Here is a 21246-nt window from a genome sequence, read left to right as displayed (position 1 = left end):
AAAATTCTTTCTTTCTTTTTTTTATTGAGGTAACATTGGTTTATAACTTTATGTAGATTTCAGGTATACATCATTATATTTTGATTTCTATGTAGACTACATCATGTTTACCACCCAAAGACTAATTACCATTCGTCACCCTACACATGTGCCCTATTACCCCTTTTGCCCTCCTCTCTTCCCCCTTCTCTTCTGGTAACCACTCCTCTATTCTCTATATCTGTGTGTGTGTGTGTTTGTTGTTGTTTTTATCTTCCGCTTATGAGTGAGCTCTCCATCTGACTTATTTTCCTTAGCTTGATACCCTCAAGGCCTGTCCATGTTGTCGCAAATGGCATGATTTCATCTTTTTTATGGCTGAGTAGGATTCCATTACATATGTATATATACCTCATCTTCTTTATCCATTTATCCATTGATGAGCACTTAGATTGTTTCCAAGTCTTGGCTATTGTGAATAATGCTGCAGTGAACATAGGGGTGTAAATATCTTTTCTCATTACCATTTTCCTGTTCTTTGGATAAATACCAGAAGTGGGATAGCTGGATCATATGGTAGTTCTATTTTTAATTTTTTGAGGAACTTCTATACTGTTTTCCATAATGGCTGCACCAATTTGTATTCCTACCAGCAGTGTACAAAGGCTCCTTTTTCTCCACATCTTCTCCAACACTTGTTATTTCTGGTCTTTTTAATGATAGCCATTCTGATGGGTGTGAGGTGATACCTCACTGTAGCTTTGATTTGGATTTCCCTAATAATTAGTGATGTTGAACATCTTTTCATCTTCTTGTTGGCCATCTGTATATCTTCTTGGGAAAAATGTCTATTGCGATCTTTTGCCCATTCTTTAATTGGGTTGTTTGTTTTTTTGTTGTTGAGTTGTATGAGTTATTTACATATTTTGGACATTAAGCTCTTCTCAGGTATGTGATTTGCAAATATTTTCTCCCACTTGTTAGGTTGTCTTTTCATTTTGTTGATGGTTTCCTTTGCTGTGCAGAAGGTATTATGTAGTTCTATTGGTTTATTTTTCTTTTGTTTCCCTTGCCTGGGGAGACAGGAAATTAAAGATACTGCTTGGACTGACTTTGAAGGGTGTACTGCCTATGTTTCTTTCTAGAAGTTTTATGGTTTCAAGTCTTACATTCAAGTCGTTAATCCATTTTGAGTTAGTTTTTGCATATGGTGTAAGATAATGGTCTACTTTCATTTTTTTTTCACGTGGCTGACCAGTTTTCCATTCTCCATTGTATGTTCTTGGCTCCCTTGTCCAAAAGTAGCTGTCCATAGATGTGTGGGTTTATTTCTGGGCTCTCAATTCTGTTCCATTGATCTGTGTGCCTGCTTTTCTGCCAGTCCATACTGTTTTGATTGCTATAGGTTTGTAGTATGTTTTGAAATTAGAGTGTGTGATGCCTCTAGCTTTATTGTTGTTGTTTTTTGAGGAAGATTGGCCCTGAGCTAACATCTGCTGCCAATCCTCGTCTTTTTGCTGAGGAAGAGTGGCTCTGAGCTAACATCCGTGTCCATCTTCCTCTACTTTATATGTGGGACGCCTACCACAGCAGAGCTTGACAAGCGGTGCGTAGGTCTGCAGCCAGGGTCTGAACTGGTGAACCCAGGGCTGCCTGAAGCGGAATATGCAAACTTAACTGCTGCGCCACCAGGCAGGCCCCAGCTTTGTTCTTTTTTCTCAGGATTGCTTTGAATATTTGGTGTCTTTTGTTGTTCTATATAAATTTTAGGATTCTTTGTTCTGTTTCTATGAAAAATGTTACTGACACTTTGATGAGGATCACATTGAATCTGTAGGTTGCTTGAGGAAGTATGGACATTTTAACTATGTTAATTCTTCCTATCCAGTCTATCCATGAGTATGAAATATCTTTCCATTTCTTTTGTGTTTTCAATGTTTTATATTTTTCACTGTACAGGTCTTTCACTTCCTTGGTTAAATTTATTCCTAGATATTCTTTTGTTGCAATTGTAAATAGGATTGTATTCTTAATTTCTTTTTCTGCTGTTTTGTTGTTAGTATATAGAAATACAACTGACTTTTAGATGTTAATTTTGTACCCTGCAACTTTACTGTATTTGTTTATTATTTCTAATAGTTTTTTAGTGGAGTCATTAGGGTTTTCTATATATAAAATCATATCATCTGCAAATAGTGACAGTTTTACTTTTTTTCTTTTTAGATTTTATTTTTTTCCTTTTTTCTCCCCAAAGGCCCCCAGTACATAGTTGTATATTCTTTGCTGTGGGTCCTTCTAGTTGTGGCATGTGGGATGCTGCCTCAGCGTGGTTTGATGAGCAGTGCCATGTCCGCGCCCAGGATTCGAACCAATGAAACACTGGGCCGCCTGCAGCGGAGCATGTGAACTTAACCACTCGGCCATGGGGCCAGCCCCACAGTTTTACTTTTTCTTTCCAATTTGGATCCCTTTTATTGCTTTTTCTTGCCTGATTGCTCTGGCTAGGACTTCCAATATTATGTTAAATAAGAGTGGTGACAGTGGCTGTCCTTGTCTTATTGCTGTTCATAGGATAGCTTTCAGTTTTTCATTGTTGAATATGATGCTAGCTGTGGGTTTGTCATATCTGGCCTTTATTATGTTGAGGTACTTTCCCCTATACCATTTTATTTAGTTTTTATCATAAATGGATGCTGTATCTTGTCAGCTGCTTTCTCCGCTTCTTTTGAGATAATCATGTGATTTTTGTTCTTCCTTTTGTTTATGTGGTGTATCACGTTGATTGATTTGCAGGTGTTGAAGTTGCATCCCTGGAATAAATCCCACTTGATCATGGTGTATGATCCTCTTAATGTATTGTTCTATTTGATTTGCTAGTATTTTCTTAAATATTTTTGTATCTATGTTCATCAGTGATGTTGGCCTGTAATTTTCCTTTTTTGTTTTGTCCTGGTCTGGATTTAGTATCAGGGTAATGTTAGCCTTGTAGAATGAGTTAGGAAGTATCTCCTTCTCTTCAGTTTTTTGGGAGAGTTTGAGAAGAGATGAAGATATTAAGTCGACTTTGAAATTTTGGTAGTATTCTTGGGGAAGCTGTCTGGTCCTGGGTTTTTTTTGTGGGGGGGGGGGATGATTTTTAATTACTGCTTTGATCTCCTTACATGATTGATCTGTTCAGATTCTCTATTTTTTCTTGATTCAGTTTTGGAAGCTTGTATGATTCTAAGAATTTATCCATTTCTTCTAGATTATCCAATTTGTTTGTATATAGCTTTTCATAGTATTCTCTTATAATCTTTTGTATTTCTGTGGTGTCTGTTGTAATTTCTTCTCTTTCATTTCAGATTTTATTTATTTGAGCCTTCTCTTTTTTTTTCTTGGTGAGTCTAGCTAAAGGTTTGTCAGTTGTGTTTTATCTTTTTCAAAGAACCAGCTTTTAGTTTCGTTAATTTTTTCTTTTCTTTTTTTTTTAGTCTCCATATCATTTATTTCTACTCTGATTTTTATTGTTTCCTTCCTTCTACTGATTTTGGGCCTTGTTTGTTCTTCTTTATCTAGTTCTTTTGGGTGTATTGTTAGATTGCTTATTTGAGATTTTTCTTGTTTCTTGAGGTAGGACTGTATTGCTGTAAATATCCCTCTTAATACCACTTTTGCTACATTCCATAGACTTTGGTCTGTCATGTTTTCATTTATCTCCAGGTATATTTTGATTTCTCCTCTGATTTCTTTATTGACCCAATAGTTGTTCAGTAGTGTTTTGTTTAATCTCCACATATTTGTGGCTTTTCCAGTTTTCTTCTTGTAGTTAATTTCTAGTTTTGTACTATTGTGGTCAGAAGTGATGCTTGGTATTATTGTAGTCTTCTTCTTCTTCTTCTTTTTTTGGTGAGGAAGATTGGCCTTGAGCTAACATGTGTTGCCAGTCCTCCTCTTTTTGCTTGAGGAAGATTGTCCCTGAGCTAACACCTGTGCCAATTCCTTTTATTTTATATCTGGGACACCACAACAGCACGACTTGATGAGCAGTGTGTAGTCCGTGCCTGGGATCCGAACCTGCGAACCCCGGGCCACCAAAGTGGAGCACACAAACTTGACCACTACACCACCAGGCCAGCCCCCCTCAATCTTCTTAAATTTATTGATATTTATTTTTGTCACCTAATATGTGATCTATCCTGGAGAATGTTTCATGTGCATTGGAAAAGAATGTGTATTCTGCAGTTTTGGGGTGGAATGTTCTGTATTTATCTACTAAGTCCATCTGGTCTAATGTGTCATTTAAGGCCAGTGTTTCTTTATTGATCTTCTGTTTGGATGATTTTTCTCTTGATGTGAGTGGAATGTTAAAAGTCTCCTGCTGCTATTATGTTACTGTCAATTTCTCCTGTTATGTCTGTTGATAATTGCTTTATATATTTAGGTGCTCCTGTGTTGGATGCTTAGATGTTTATAAGTGTTATGTCCTCTTGTTGGATTGTTCCCTTTATCATTACACAATACCCTTCTTTGTCTCTTATTACACTTTTTGTATTGAAGTCTATTTTGTCTATATAAGTATTGCTACCCCAGCTTTCTTTTCATTTCCTTTTGCATGGAATATCTTTTTCTATCCCTTCACTTTCAGATTTTGAGTGTCTTTACATCTAAAGTGTGTCTCTTGTATGCAGCATATATATGGGTCTTGTTTTTTAATCCATTCAGCCACTCTGTGTCTTTTGATTGGAGCATTTAGTCCATTTACATTTAAAGTAGCTATTGATATGTATGTACTTATTCCCAGTTTGTTAATTTTTTTGTGGGTGTTTTAGTAGTTCTCTGTTCCTTTCTTTTTCTCTTGTTCTCTTCCTTTGTGATTTGATGGCTTTCTTTAATTATGTTTGGGTTCCTTTCTCTTTATTTTTTGTGTATTTATTGTAGATTTCTGGTTTGTGATTACCATGAGGTTCATATATAATAACCTATGTATATAGCAATCTATATTAAGCTGATGGTCTCTTAAGTTTGACCTCTTTCTAAAAGCCCTGCACTTTTACTCCTCCCCCATTTTGTGTTTTTGATACCATATTTTACTTATTTTATTTTGTGTATCCCTATACCTCTTATCATGGAAATAGATGTTGTTAGTACTTTTGTCTTTTGACCTTCATACTAGCTTTATAGGTGGTTGATCTACTACCTTTACTGTCCATTTGCCTTTACCAGTGATACTCTTTCTTTGATAATGTTCTTATTCCTATTTGTGGTCTTTTCTTTTCCACTGAAATATATCCCTTTAACATTTCTTATAAGGCCAGTTTAGTGGTGATAAACTCCTGTAATTTTCACTTGTCTGGAAAACTTTCTCCTCCATTCTGAATGCTAGCTTTGTGAAGTAGAGTATTCTTGGCTGTAGGTTTTTTCCTTTCAGCAGTTTGAATATGTCATGCCACTCCCTTCTAGCCTGTAAGGTTTCTGCTGAGAAGTCAGCTGATAGTCTTATGAGGTTTCCTTTATATAAGTTGTTGGTTTTTTTCTGCAGCTGTTAGGATTCTTTCTTTATCTTTAATTCTTGACATTTTAATTATAATGTGTCTTGGTGTGGACCTCTTTGGGTTCATCTCGTTTGGTGCTCTCTGTGCTTTCTGTGCCTAGATGTCTGTTTCCTTCCTCAGGTTAGGGAAGTTTTCAGCTGTTATTTTTTCAAATAGATTCTCTACTCCTTTATCTCTCTCTTCTCCTCTGAGACTCCTATAATACAGATATAAGTGCACTTGCTGTTGTCTCAGAGGTCCCTTAGACTGTTCTTGTTCTTTTAAATTCTTTTTTCTTTATTCTGTTCAGCTTGGGTGATTTCCTCTGGTCTTTCATCCTGATCACTAATCTGTTCTTCTGTGTCATCTACTCTGCTACTGATTCCCTCTAATGAATTTTTCATTTCTATTTTTGTATTCTTTAGTTCTGATTGGTTGTTTTTTTATATTTTCCAGTTCTTTGTTGAAGTTCTCACTGTGTTCATCTATTCTTCTCCCAAGATCAGTGAGCATTCTTATGACTGTTAGTTTATACCCTTTATCAGGTAGATTATCTGTGTTTCATTTAGTTCTTTTTCTGAGGATTTGTCCTGTTCCCTTATTTGGAACATATCTCTTTGTCTCCTCATTTTGCCTGCTTCTCTTTGTTTATATCTATTTGTTAGGTAGATCAGCTACATCTCCTGATCTTGGACATGTGGCCTTATGTAAGAGATGCCTTATGGGGCCCAGCGATGTGCTTCCCTCCTGTCACCCCTTCCAAATATCCCAGGTGTGTCTCCTGTATGGGCTATGTGTGCTTTTCTGTTGTGGCAGGGTTGCTCTTGCTACGAGTGCACAGGTAGGCTAGAGTGGCTTCTGGCCCAAATGGTTGTAAGGCTCAGATGTCTGCTGCTGCTAAGGTCACGTTATTGGGTGAGGCAAGCCCAAGCACAGCTGGCTGCAAGGTCTTAGTGCACACAGCTACTGCTGTTTTGCTGTTAAGTGAGTCAGGCCCCCAGGGTGGCTAGTTGCTATGCTCAGGGGCTCATAATTGCTGCAGGCCTCTGATGTGGCTCTCTGTGGCATGCGGTTGTTGTGGGCTGCTCTCTTAGGAGCACAGACGGGTGGGGGTGGCCCCAGTCAAGGCAGCACACAATTGTTTCAGGCAGGGGGTGGATCCCCTGTGTGGCTGTTTCAGATGGCCAGCAGCACAAGACAGCTGAGGCCAACATGCCCCACTGCCTGTGGGCCCACACACACTGCCAATGCAGGCCCACCTGTACGCACGTCCTGCTGAGCTGGACCTGCTCCCTCTTACCCCCACAGGGGTCCCACACACCCCGACACAGCCCACAAGTTTGCTGTGGCCTTGCTGGTGGATGGGTCCAGTCCAGTCCCAGTTGTTGGGTTGTCTTTTTGTTTTGTTGATGGTTTCCTTTTCCATACAGAAGCTTTTTAGTCTGATGTCCCATTTATTTATTTTTTGTTTTGTTTCCCTTGCTTGAATAGACATGCTATTTGAAAAGATAATACTAAGGCTGATGTCAAAGAGTGTATTGCCTATATTTTCTTCTAAGAGTTTTATGGTTTTAGGTCTTACATTCAAGTCTTTAATCCATTTGGAGTTAATTTTTGTGTACGATGTGAGATAATGGTCTACTTTCATTCTTTTGCACATGGCTGTCCAGTTTTCCTAACACCATTTATTGAAGAGACTTTCCTTTCTCCGTTTTATGTTCTTGGCTCTTTTGGTGAAGATTAGCTGTCAAAATCTTGTACTTTTGAAAATTAAATTTATTACTAAGTATTTTTTATCCTTTTTCACATTAGTATAAATGAAATTCTTTTTTAAATTTTATTTTCAAATTTGTTTGTTCCAAGAATATAGAAATACAATTGATATTTGTATATTAGTCTTGTGCTCTGGCACCTTGCTGAACTCATTTACTAGCTCTAATAGTGTTTTTGTGGATTCCTTAGTATTTTCTATATCTAAAGTTCTACATGAACATCCATCTTCAAATAGCGAGTTTTATTACTTGCTTTAAATCTGGATACCTTTACTTTTTTTTCCTCGCCTAATTTCCCTGGCTAGAAGTTTCAGTACAGTGTTGAGAAATGCTGTGAGAGAAGACATCCTTGTCTTGTTCTTTCTTTTAGATGTAGAGCTTTTAGTCCTTTACCATTAAGTTTAGTGTTAGCCGTGGCTTTTTCATAGCTGCTCTTTATGAGGTTGAAGGAGTTCCCTTCTATTCCTAGTTTGTTGAGTAATTTTATCGTGAGAGAATATTGGATTTTGTCAAGTGCTTTCTCTATGTCTTTTGAAACGTTCATGTGATTTTTGGTCTTTATTTTATTAATATATACTGTATTGGTTGATTTTCATATGTTGACCCAAGCTTGCCTTCCTGGGATAAATCCCACTTGATCATTGTCTTAGTCCCTTTGAGCAGCTATAACAGAAATACCATGGACTGAGTAGGTTATAAACAACAGAAATCCATTTCTCATAGTTTTGGAGGCTGGGAAGTCCAAGATCAAGGTACTAGAAGATTCAGTATCTGGTGAGGACCTGCTTCCTCACATGGTTACATGCTGTAACTTCACATGATGGAAGGGGCAAGGGAGTTCTCTTGGGCTTCTTTTATAAGGGCACTAATCCCTTTTTGTTAGTGCCCTTATAAAAGAGCACTAATCACCTCCCAAAGGCCCCACCTCCTATTACCATCACCTTAAGGGTTAGGATTTCAACATAGGAATTTGAGGGGGACACAAAATTTAGACCATAGCAGTCATAATATATAGTCCTTTTTATGAGTTGCTGGATTTGGTTTGGTAGAATTTTGGCAAAGATTTTTGCCTCTGTATTTATAATGGATGTTGGTCTTGTGATATCCTTGTCTGGTTTTGGTATCAGTATAATACTGGCCTCATAGAAAAAGTTGAGAAGTGTCCTCTTTTCTAAATTTTGGAAGAGTGTGAAAGGTTGGTATTAATTCTTTGAACATTTGATAGAATTTAACAGTCAAGCCACTTGGGCCCAGGCTTTTCTTTGTGAGGAGTTTTTTGATTGCTTGTTTAATCTCTTACAGATCTAATCAGATTTTCTGTTTCTTCTTTAGTCACTTTTGACAGTTTGTATCTTTGTTGGAATTTGTCCATTTCTTCTAGGTTATCTAATATGTTATTCATCGTATTTTCTTAGAACTCTTTGTTTCTGAAAGGTTGGTAGTAATGTTTCTTCTTTCATTCTTGATTTGAGTAATTTGAGTCTTCTTTTTTCCTTGGTTTAGTCTAGCTAAAGTTTTGTCCATTTTATTGATCTTTGCAAAGACCAGCTTTTGGTTTCATTGATTTTTCTTGGTTGTTTTTCTATTTTCTAATTTTGTTTCCCCTCTAATTTTTATTATTTCCTTTCTTTTGCTTGCTTTAGGTTTAGTTGCTCTACTTTGTGTAGTTTCTTAAGATAGAAGTTTAGGTTATTGATTCAGAATCTTTCTTTTTTAATGTAGGCATTTATAGTTATACACTTCTCTAAGAATTGCTTTCATTGTATCCTTTAAGTTTTGGTATGTTGTGTTTTCACTTTCATTCATTTCAAGTATTTTCTAATTTTCTTTGTGATTTTTTTTTTGATCCATTGGTTTTTTAGGAGTGTGTCATTTGACTTCCACATATTTGTGAATTTCCCAAATTTCTTCTATTATTGAGCTCTGCTTTTAATCAATTTTGGTCAAAGAACATGCTATGCATTACTTTCATTTTTTTAAATTTATTGAGACTTGTTTTATGGCCCAAAATGTGGTCAATCCTGGAGAAGCTTCCATGTGCGCTTGTGAAGAATGTGTTTGCAGACAGTTCCCTTTTAAAAGCAAAGTCTGTTGCACACATTGCTTACACGCACAGTCCACTGGCCCGTTTGTAGGTACGTGGCATATACCCAGGTGAAAAGGAGGCTGGAAATGTAATATCCAGCAGAGGAGCCACGTGTTTAGTTAAAACTTGGGGTGGAGGATGTTACTACTGAAAGGAAGAAGAGAATGGATATTGGAGGACAAGTAGTCTGTCACAGGCAGAATTTTATTATATTTGAGGTAATTTACTTTGAAACTTTAATGTGAATTGTAATCTGCATCAATACCTGGGGTTAGCTGATTAACATAAGGATTATTAGAAATAATTTTGATTGCGTGAGTTGTATAATAGGACCCATTGCCCTTGCATTACTAAGTTATAAGAAGCCAGCAAACCCAACCACCAGACCCAACAATCTTTGCCACTCCTGGAACCCCTGAAGAGAGGAGCACATCAGTTCTGTGTCTCTCCACTTCATGGGGCATCCTGTTTTGTCATCCAGTTGAAAGGACCGTGGCGTCCATTTCTGAGTGGTCCTTTCTTGGGGTGCTGGGCCTTGTAGCTGGAGGCAGAGAGAAGGATCTCACCCAAGCTTTAGGTTGCATGACGATATTTCTGGCAACTGGCTAAAAAATATATGTTAGTGGGTTTCAGAACACTGGTAAGATGACGCTTGGTAGGAAGATTGCTGGAGTGGAATTATGTCAGCCCTACCTTACTTTCATCACCAGAAGCTACTAGTATTCATCATAAAAAAACAAAAGCAAAAAATCCTGATATTCAGTGAATGGCATTGGCTTAGGCAGGTTAGCTTCAGAACAGGGTGGGTCTGGAGCACTGGAAGCTAGGACTTTCTGCTGCTTCTCTCTCCTTCTCTCACTGTATTGCTTTCTTCATGGAGAAGGCACATGACCCATGGCAACTGTATCTCATAGCTTCAAGAGCAGTTTGAAAAGAGCTCTTCCCTCAGCCTCGGTAGAAAAACTCCTGGGAAAGGATTTTGTCCTGCCTTGCCAGGTAGTGGGTCGTTTGATTGGCCAGTTTGGTCAGATAACCATCCTTTCAGCACGCACTGTGCCTGGGGGACTTCGTCACACCAGCTTCCCTTTAGCCCTACTTAGAGCTGAGTCGGGAGAGAAAGAGGGAGAGGGCGCTGAGTTGTAGAAGAGGGGGAGGATTAGAGGCTAGCAGAGTACAGATATGGTCTGGGAGAATGATTTGCAGGGCGGCCATTCCAAATTGTGTCTGTTGTGTCAAACTCTGCTCCATTTTACATGTGTAACGGGTAGTTTACTTGATCTCTCTGCTGTCACTTTCATTTATAATATGTGAATAATTCTTACCCTGCAAGGTCTTGTGAGGTTTGCTGTTTGTAAAGTGCCTGTCACATAGAGGGCATTAATAAGTGAGAATCTGCTGCTGCTGCTATTGCTATTATTAATGTCGTCGTCATCCTTTCCCCCTAAGTTTTCATATTTAACAGTATTATTTTTCTAAAGTACACCTTTAAGAATGTTATTACCCCCCTCATAAACCTTCAGTCACGCTCCATTAACTTTGAATACAGTTTGATTTCCTTAACTTCTCACTGTTTTTTTCAGACCCCTCATGATGTGGTCCCCATATCTCCTTTTCGGCCTCATCTCTCTCCACCTTCCTGGTAGGCGTCCTACATATAAAGTAGAGGAAGAGGGGCATGGATGTTCGCTCAGGGCCAGTCTTCCTCAGGAAAAAAAGAGGAGGATTGGCAGCAGATGTTAGCTCAGAGCTAATCTTCCTCAAAAAAAAAAAAAGAATCCTTTTTTTTTAAGTCTCAGATTGAAACTTGAAACCTGGTCACTTAAGTATTGCCTTCCCTGATCTTTTTCCATGGCAGGGAGCCTTCTGTAGTTCACAGCACTTTGTACTTGTGTTCATATAACTTATTTTTGCTCTGTATTACAACTGTTTACGTGTTAGTCTCTTTTTTTTGATGTTTTTAAAGAGTCTAAGCTGATTATTTTGTAGGATGTCCCAGATTCTAGATTTGTGTGATTGTTTCCTAGTTATATTTGTTTTAATTATTTTCACTTAGCTCTTTCAGTGTTTTCTAATTCATAACCCAAATGGTGGTACCACCGTTGGGGCCTGTCTTCTCCTTTTTCTATTTACTATAGTTGTATTTTTAAAAGTGGAAGAGGATCAAGGGTGGATATATTGGTTCTTACCTTGTTTGGGTTGCATTCTAGCTCTCATTAGGTATTTTCAAACCTAATTATTATTTTTGTGTATTGCCTTGACACTTTTGGAGGGAAGATAAGTTTAGGGTATGGTAAAAGGGCTGTTGAATGCTTAGGAAATGTTTCTATTAGCTGTATTTTTGCTAACTGTATTGTTAGTAAAGAACTTTTTGATCTTGCTTGATACTGAGAAATTTTGAATAAAAGGTATGAGTCCTTGTATTTTAAGTAGAATAAAAAGAGGACTGTCTTCAGTACTTCAATAATCATTTCTGAAGATGAATATTTATGGCTCGATACTTTGAGTCAATTTTGATTTCTCATTGTAATGTTACATTTATAAGTTTGGAATCAATGAAAGAGCTAAGTGAAAATAATTAAAACAAATATAACTAGGAAACAATCACACAAATCTAGAATCAATGAAAACAACGACTTAGGCTATGTTCATAGAAGGTACTGCAGTCAGTGAAAGAAACGAGGTAGGTCTTTATGTATAGATGTGCAAATATCCCCAAGAAATGTGAATTTATTTTTTCCAGCTTTATTGAGATATAATTGACATATAACATTGTGTAAGTTTAAGGTGTACAATGTGGTGATTTGATATAAGTGTATATTGCAAAATGATTACCACAATAAGGTTAGTTAACACATCCATCACCTCACATAGTTATCTTTTGTGTGTGTGTGTTGAGAACTTTTAAGATTTACTCTTAGCAATTTTCAAGTATATGAAACAGTGTCATCATGCTGTGCTTTAAATTTCATATAGTCATAACTAGAAGTTTGCCTATGGCTGAGTTCACTGGGTGTAGGGCACGTATGGTTTAAAGTGGGACAATTTTCTTTAAAACATAACCCCATGATATTGGCTTGTTTTACTTCTTTCTCACATAGGAGAGTACAGAAAAATACCAGTTGATGAAGTACTAAATATTTTAAAAACGGATTATTTGAGTTTTATTTTACGTTATTACATATGACTAATTTAATTCTAGGAATATTTACTGAAAGTCAACATAGGGCTTATTGTGCAGAACATGGCCTTTGCTTGGCTTGGTCTAGTAGGGGAAATGTAGATGGTAAGCAGTGTTTCATCAGTAAATATTTTTTGAGCACCTAATGTGTGCCAGACACTCTTCTGAAGCATCAGATAAGTCAGATACTATTCCGACCCTCTAAGGAATGTGCAGTCTTGTGGGTGAGTCAGACAAGGAAGCCAGCCGTCATAGCACAGGGAGGTGCATGTCATGACAGGAACACGCAGGAGACGCTGGGCTAGGAATCCTAATCAGACAGGGGCAAGGTGCTTGATCTGAGACAGTTAGCAAGGCAGAAAATCAGGGTCAAGGATGTTCCAAGCTGCGGATTATTGGAAGGGAAATCTCAAAGGCAAAAAATGTGACCCATTTGGGGAATTGTAAAGAGATAAAACTAAAGTAATATTTCTCAAATGTGGTCCTCTGTCTTCCTGAGTCAGAATCATCTGAGAGTGATTCTTAAACCCCTAGGTGATTCTTAGCCTTCCAGGTGATTCTCAAACTCACTAAAATATGAGAGACACTGGGCTAGGGTTAAGGGGCATGAATGAGGAATGAAAACTGTAATATAGTGTATAGTGTAATAGATGCTATGTTAAAGGTATGCATAACCTTCTATGATTAGACTACAAAACATTTTCATTTTAAACCTGCTAGCTCCGCTCCTTAAGTGATTTGGGGGGATGGAGGGTGGAGAGAATGGAGGGATGTTACTGTAAATTTTGTCTCTTTATCCCTAGATGATTCTAAAAACAATCAGTCTGTTAATCTTTTATTCATCGAATGTTTTTTGTTTTCTTTTAGTCCAAGGACAAAATGATGAGAGGCTCTCGCAGAGGATGTGTTAGACTCAGAGTGAGTATTTATTCATTTTTATGAAAACCAATTTTGACAGAAAGAAAAAAATATTCTGATGAAATCATGGAAGTCTAAATTTAGTTTAGCTTCCTTACTTGATATTTGGGACAGGCAGCTAAGGCTCAGAGAGAAAAAATGATTTCTCCAAGGTAACTGCTAGTCAGTGCCAGAATCAGGAGTAGAACTCAGTTCTTTTGGCCCATGATTTAATGTTGTATCCATGACTTAAGGCAGCTACTGATTTTTTTTTTTTTAATGTCTATTTTACAGCCAGGCACAGGAGGTGGAAATTCAATGAGTTGTAGTATTGGTGGTAGAGCAAACAGTACAAAAAAACTCTGAAAAGTCCCCGCTTTTAGCTGCCTTTTTTCTTCCTTTTCAACACTGTTTAATAATGGTCTATGTAGCTGTTGATGCTCAGTACCTAGTAATCTGAACCACATATATAATTTAAAATTTTGTAGTAGCCACATTTAAAAGGTAAAAAGAAACAGGTGAAATTAATCTTAATACTATATTTTGTTTAGGCCAATATATCCAGACTATTATTATTTCAATATGTAATCAGTAAAAAATTATTGAGATATTTTACTTTTTTTTTCATACTAAGTCTTCAAAATCCATTGTGTTTCTTATACTTATGGCACATCTCAGTTCAGACTAGCTATGCTCCGGGTGCTCAGTAGCCATATGTGGCTAGTGGCTACCTTATTGGATAATGCAGGCCTATAGCTTCATGCGTCTTTTAATTTCTTGTTCAGTTTTCACCATTGACTGAATAGCTAAAGACAAGAAAGAATGCAGAGTTGGGGATAGTTTCTAGTACTCCATTCTATCTAAAGAAGGGCCTACCTCTATCATAACTAGGTAAGTTAGCTTCTAGTAGCCTTTTCTTCTTCAGGCTCCTGTTGCTTTCTTTCCGCCATGTTTTTTCTGTATCCTTACTTTTGAAGATGTGAATGTATTTGGTAAACATATTCTTACCTTTATTAGCAGTAGCGAATTGGTGGAAATGGGAAATAACTCCAAGAAAGAAACCGAATTCTAATGGGAAAATTCTGATGCTGAGATAGGAGTAAGTATGGTAAATTTGGAGGATGGAAATGAGACAGGCCTGTTTTCAACAGATGGTGTGTATATGATAGCATAAAGATTTTTAGAAATTCAACTTATTATGCTGTTGACCGTTTTTCCTTTCCTCTGGTTTCTCTTTTGCGTCTTGGTTTAATGGCTTTTCCAAGCATTTGCTATTGACCTCAGTCACCACTCAGTTTGGTAATAACTGCTTTCTTGGCTTGAGATAAGCACAGTAGTGAGACTTTAGCAGAGCTGTACTGAGACTGCTCTTTGGTTGAAATCAATCTGGATATGGGCCACTTTCTCATTGTTACATTCAATGCACTATTTTTTTTCTTTTAAATATAGCTTAATTAATTATTAACTCTTGTGACTACCACCCAGGGTAAGACATAGAATTTTGCCAGCTACCCAAAAGCCTCTCTCTGTGCTCCACTCAAATTGCAGTCCCCTCCCTGTTTCCTAAAGTAACCACTATTCTGTTACAGTAATTACTTCTTGGATTTGCAGTCCTAATTTCTATATTTTTATATTGTCCATTTAAAAAAATTTGTCATCTTTTATTTGCGATTTAACTGTTGAAGAATCCAGACCATTTGACTTGTAGGAGTTTTCCGTGGTGTAGATTTTACTGATTGCATACTGGTGCAGTTTAGCATGTTCCTCTGTCTCTGCTTTTCCTACAAATTGGCAGCTGGATCCAGAGACTAGATCAGACTCAGGTTTGATCCCTTTGGCAAGACTATAGGTAGTGTTGTATTCTTTTGTCAGGAGCTACATAATGTCTGGTTTTTGCTCTTTAGTGATATTAGCAGCTGTTGATGCTCAGTACCTAGATCCAGTAGCTCATTTGAGGGTTGCGAAACTAGGGTATTTTATCATGTTGTTTAAATTTTTATCAAAAATAATTATATAAGGAAACACTTTTCTTCATCTGTTATTTGGTTACCCAATGGTACAGTTCAAATAGAGAGGATAAATGCTTGATTATTTCCTTTTACTTACCCAATTTTCAAGATAATGAATTGACTTGACAACACTCATTCACATATATATCCAAAAGAATTGAAAGCAGAGACTCTAAGATATTTGTATTTCCATGTTCGTAGAAGCTTTACTCACGATGGCCTAGAGGTGGAAGCAACCCATTGTCCATTCAATAGATGAATGGATAAACAAAATGTGGTATCTACATAGAATGGAATATTATAGTCTTTAAAAAGGAAGGAAATTCTGACACATGCTGCAACATGGATGAACCTTAAGGACATTATACTAAGTGAAATAAGCCAGTCACAAAAAAAGACAAATACTGTATGGTTCTACTTATATGACCTACCCTGAGTAGTCAAATTCATGAAGACAGAAAGTAGAATAGTGGTTTCTAGGGGTTGGAGGGCAGGAGGATTGGGGAATTCTTATTTAAATGGGTATAGAGTTTCAGTTTGGGAAGATGAAAAAGTTCTGGTGATGAACAGTGGTAATGGTTGCACAACAATGTGAGTGTACTTAATGCTACTAAATTGAACACTTCAAAATGTTTAAATGGCAAATTTTATGTTTTATATATATTTTACCACAATTTAAAAACTCCCACCCATTTATTTATCTCACAGTTCTGCAGGTCAGAGCTCAGAAGTGTTGTCTGCTTAAGGTCTCACAAGGCTGAAATCATGGTATTGGCTAGGCTGGGCTCTTATCTGGAGGCTTTGAGGAAGAATGTAAGGGAGAGTCTGCTTCCAAGCTCATTCAGGTTGTTGGCAGAATTCACTTCCTTGTGGTTATAAGACTGAGGTCCTCGTTTTCTTGCTGGCTGTCAGCTGAGATCTGCTCTCAACTCCTAGAGGCTGCACATACTTCTTGTCATGTGGCCCCTCCATCGTCAAGTCAGCATGACACATCAAATCCTTCTAGTGCCTTGAATCTCTCTGACTTCCCATTCTGCTACCAGCTGCAGAAGACTCTGCTTTTAGAAGGCCTCATGTGATTAGATAAGGTTACACCAAGCAGATAATCTCTCTTTTGCCATGTAATCACTCCAGTGATCACTCATCCTGTAACATAATCACTGCAGTGATATCTCCTCATATTTCCAGTTTCCACCCACGCTCAAAGGGGAGAAGATTTTACAGGTGCGAGGGTCATCTAGGGTCCTTTTTAGAATTCTGCCTGCCACACAGCATGATTGAGAAGAACCAGACATACCTGTTTGAGTCACATCTTCGCCCTTTGCTTTGTTGACTGGAAGAGGGAAGCTATCTGTAAGCTTCCTGAGCTTGAATTTTCTCTTCTTTAAAGTGGGGATTATAATACACTTGCAGAATTTTGTGAGGATTAGGAGCCTGGCACATAGATGGAAGCTATTAATTAGTTGTGTGTGTGTGTGTGTGTGTGTGTGTGTGTGTGTGTGTATGTTTTAAGAGGCTTTGTGGTATTTTCAAAAAGCTGGACTGTCATTTGGCTTCCTATTTAGGAAGCATCTGGACAGTTTGTTTATAATATTGATTCCCAAGTCCCACTCTAGATGTACTGTTTACTGTCTGGAACCTTTATTTTTAAACAGAGTCTCTAGGTGATTGTGTTGTGCAGCCAAGTTTGGGACCACTGGTGTAGTAGAAAGAATCAGAGAGACCTAGGACTGAATCTCACTCAGCTCTACCCTTTAGTGCCTCCATGTATTGGGCAAATTTCTTAACCTCTGTGAAGATAACATTATATAACTTGCAGGGTTGTTGTGAGGCATAGCAATTTTGTTTGTATGGAGTTTGGCACGTAGTACACATCTCTTGAGTGATAACTGCTATGGATGGTGATGATGATGACATTGGTGGTGATAAATAATGCATCTATCATCTAGATTCCAAGTGAGCTTAATGAGCTATCATTGACCCCACTACAGATCTCTCCCCCCTTCTCCATCCATACCATCCTATGTTCCAACCACACTATGCTTCTTCATGTTCCCTCACAGTGTTTCTTCATTCCTCATTGCTTTTGACGTATTTTTTTCTTATGCCAGAAATGTTCTGTGCCCTTATCTTGTGAGCTCCTCTTTTAAGAGACTTGTCAAATGTTACTTCTTCTGTGAAGCCTTTCTGATCCACATTCTTCCAACAGGTTTGGTCCTCTCTTCTTCCTCTACCTTTTCACCTTCGTCACTTAGAGCGCTGAAAGTACTTATTACATTGACATTACATGTTAACTTGTCTGTTTTCCCCACTCAATAGTGAGTTCCCATCCACTGTCACAAGTGCCTGGTACATAGTACATAGGTACTCAAAAAATGCTTATTGATTTTATGTATTTATAAAAACAGTGAATAAAGTTTGGAGAATTTGCCTTTACTATAGTTTACATTAAAAAAGCTATTAAAGTTATTTATCTTAAACACAACACGAGCCAGTAGCTTGATATATTTCTAAAAAACAAAGCTTCACACTCATATGATTTTAGGCTACATAAAAGGAGAATGGGGAAAGGAACTAGTAGTTATTGAGGAAGGTCTTTGGATCAGGCACTGTGCTGGACAATTTCACTTGTATTACTGTGATAACTCTGTCAAGTAAATGGTGTTACTCCATTTTACAAATGAGGAGACTGAGATTCAAGCTACTTTTAGTAACTTACCAAGGTCACACAGTTAGTAAACAGTGAATCTGGGATTGAACTTGGGTCTGTCTCATTCCAAAACTCTGTTCAGTCCTTAATGTTACAATGCTCCTATTCTTCTTGACCAGAAGAGTTAATACAGACACCCTAACTTGTTGCCAGCTAGTATAAAACGAGTGGAGGAAAGTAGAAGAGTGAAAAACCATTTCCTTCCCATCTTTCTTTGACTGTGTCAGTGGCCAAATGTGTGCCACTAGATGGTGCCCTTGCCTTGATGGCAAAGTAAAATGTTGGTTGAGTCCTGGGGCCTGATTCCCACTCCCCCCAAACCCCCGCCCCCCTGCCCGCCTCATACTACCCCAAAGCAAAATATTGACTTATCCAGGTAATATCTGCAACGGAGAAGTAGGAACATTAAAGAGGCAGTGTAGGGTAGAAACAGGAATAGGCCATATATGAAATGGAATTCAAATCCAGATTCTGCCACTTATTAGCTTTTTGACCTCAGGCAGCTCATCTATTTAGCTCTGAGTCCTTTTTTCTTTATCTCTGGAATGAGTATCATGCCATTTACTCACACAATTATGAATATCAAATTAATTGATAGATTAAAAAGTATCCAAACACAGTGTTCTGTGTTCAAGTTCTTAATGAATATTGGTTATTGTTATAATTAATAATTACCATTGATAAGATGAATCTCAGATTTTGAAGAATTCCACAGGGGCTTAGGAGTCACCAAAGTAAGGTGAATTACATTTAACAAAGTTTTAATGGTACATGTATTGTGAGTTTTTGAAAACTGTGAATCCATATGTGATTTGCAGTAACTCTTTTTTTTTTTTTTTTTTTACCCAGTCCAATGAAGCCGAGTACCCCATTTACCTATTGTGCTGGGCATCAGAGTTGACTGATTCCCTGAGGGATGTGTCATCTGTTTTCTTTTCTTTTAGTCTATCACAGGAGAGGTCAGGAGTGTACCTTGATAGATTATTAATAGTTTTAGCACTGACTTCTGCTTGTGCCATATTTCATTGATTCTACAGTATTTTTTCATATCTGAGTATTTTTTCACATCTCTTATAATCATTGACATCTTAAAATGGATGTAATAAGGTATTATTTTTAGGTTAATGTATAACCTTAAGAATGTCCTTCTCCTTCTTTCTTTAGATATGCATCCTATAAGAACTTTTGTCAATTGTCTTGTCATTTCATTGTGAAAAATTACTCCATTGATTTCTGCATTTTGTTAATTCAGTAGTTTTTTTGCAAGTGTCCTCTCTTCTCTATGAATTTGACGCTGGACGTGTCCTCGGGCATTTATTAAACATTTCTTTAATCTCTGATTTGAACAGAGATATCATTAGTGCTATATTTTCTGAATGTTTACAATATTTCATTATTTAAAATGAAATGAAGAAAGTGGTAAAAAGATATTCCAGGAAAATGTTATCCAAAAGAAGCTAGGAAACAGTATTAATATCACATATAATAGACTTTAAGAAAAGAAATTAAAATTGTTATGGAAAAAGAGAATATCAAAAACTCAGTATCACATAGATAACATTCTTTAACAACAGTGGAATAAATTAGAAATCCTTAACAAAACAGTAGCCACTCATTACCTCACACACATATTTCTAAATAATTCATTGGTGAAAGTAGAAATCATAATGGAAATTATGAAATATTTAAACCTGAATGATAATGAAAGGACCATGTATTAGAACTGCATCTAAGGCAGTCTATGATTTATAATCTTAAATAATATATTATAAAACAGAGATTGAAAATTAATGAGCTAAGCAGTAAATTCAAAAAATCAGAAAAAGGAAAAATAATGATAAAGTAGAAACAAGGAAATAATAAAATTTTTAGGCCAGAGTCCCTTATTAATGTAGATGTCAAAATCCTGAACAAAATACAGCAAACCATACCCAGTAATGTAGAAACAAAAAGTATTGACCAAGTAGAATTTAGTCTGGGAATACTAGGATGCTAATTTCAAAATTAATTAAAGTAATTTACCATATTAATAGAGTCAAAGAGGAACAGTACATGACCATCTGAGTAAATGCAGAAGAAGCGATAAATAAAATTAAACATGCATTCAAGATTAAGCAAGCTAGGAATAGAAGAGAATATTCTTAACCTGGTAAGGGGTATTAACTAAAATGCTGCAGTGTACTTAATAGTGAAGTAGTAGAAGCATTCTCTTTAACATCAGCAGCAAGACAGAGGTGTCTGCTTTTACTGCTTCTTTAAATATTGTACTCTGGAGGTCCCGGTGAATGCTATAAGACAAGAAAATGTACAAAAGATATAAGGCTTAGAAAGAAGAGTCAAAATTAGTATTTGCAGATGGTGTTTCTGTAACTGTACTAGAGGTGCTGGCAAACATGTAACATAAGAATAAGAAACAAAAGAATTCAAAGGAAAAGGATTGGAAGGGAAAAATAAACACTATTGGTATTTGCAGATGATATGATTGTCCACATAAAAATATCCACAAGAATCTACAGAAAAACTACTTGAATGACTAACCTTCAGCACATTTTTTGTAAATGAAATCAATATGTAGAAAACATATAATATTCCTCTATATAACCCACAAACAATTAGAAAAAAGTTACTTAAAAAAATTCTATTTATAATAGTAAGAAGAACTCTAAATAACCTATGCATATATTTTACAAGATATATGCATTTCTTTGATGGAGAAAAACTGTAAAACATCATTGAAAGACTAAAGGAAGATCTGAATATAGGAAAAGCTGTATCCTATTCCTGCCTGTTAGATTCAAATCATGTATATGTTTATTTCCTCTAAATTAATCTATAAACACATGTGATTCTAGTCAAAACCACAATTAGGCTTATCAAAGAACTTGAAATGATTCTAAAAGTCACTTAAAATGGTAAAGGGGCAAGACAATTTTGAAGAATAAGGTGTTGGGGGATTTGCCATTCCAGATATTAAGACTTTCTATGACACTATGATAATTAAAATGATATAGTATTAGTATAAGGACAAAGAAATAGATCAGTGGCACAGAAGAGAAAGCTCAGAAATAGAACCGCACATATATGGGCATTTGGTGTATGACA

General features: G+C 36.8%; 1 protein-coding gene across 17 annotated transcripts in view; it reads left to right on the top strand.

Moving 5' to 3' along the window:
• The window catches only part of OSBPL9 (oxysterol binding protein like 9), a 156064-nt gene that overhangs the window by 18762 nt on the left and 116056 nt on the right, over positions 1–21246 (top strand). For 12 of the 17 annotated variants that reach the window (XR_011537365.1, XR_011537364.1, XM_070609651.1 and 9 more), the window contains exon 2: positions 13396–13446. The exons of the other annotated variants lie outside the window; for them this stretch is intronic. Coding sequence is in view for 6 of the 12 variants with exons in the window: in XM_070609651.1 (XP_070465752.1) it covers positions 13396–13446 (51 nt within the window). In the remaining 6 variants the exon portion in view is untranslated. The remainder of the gene's footprint in view (positions 1–13395; positions 13447–21246) is intronic. 17 annotated transcript variants of the gene reach the window in all.

Source organism: Equus przewalskii, chromosome 2 (assembly GCF_037783145.1).
Source record: "Equus przewalskii isolate Varuska chromosome 2, EquPr2, whole genome shotgun sequence".
Classification (NCBI taxonomy): Eukaryota; Metazoa; Chordata; class Mammalia; order Perissodactyla; family Equidae; genus Equus; species Equus przewalskii.
This window is presented reverse-complemented; position numbering and strand designations above follow the sequence as displayed.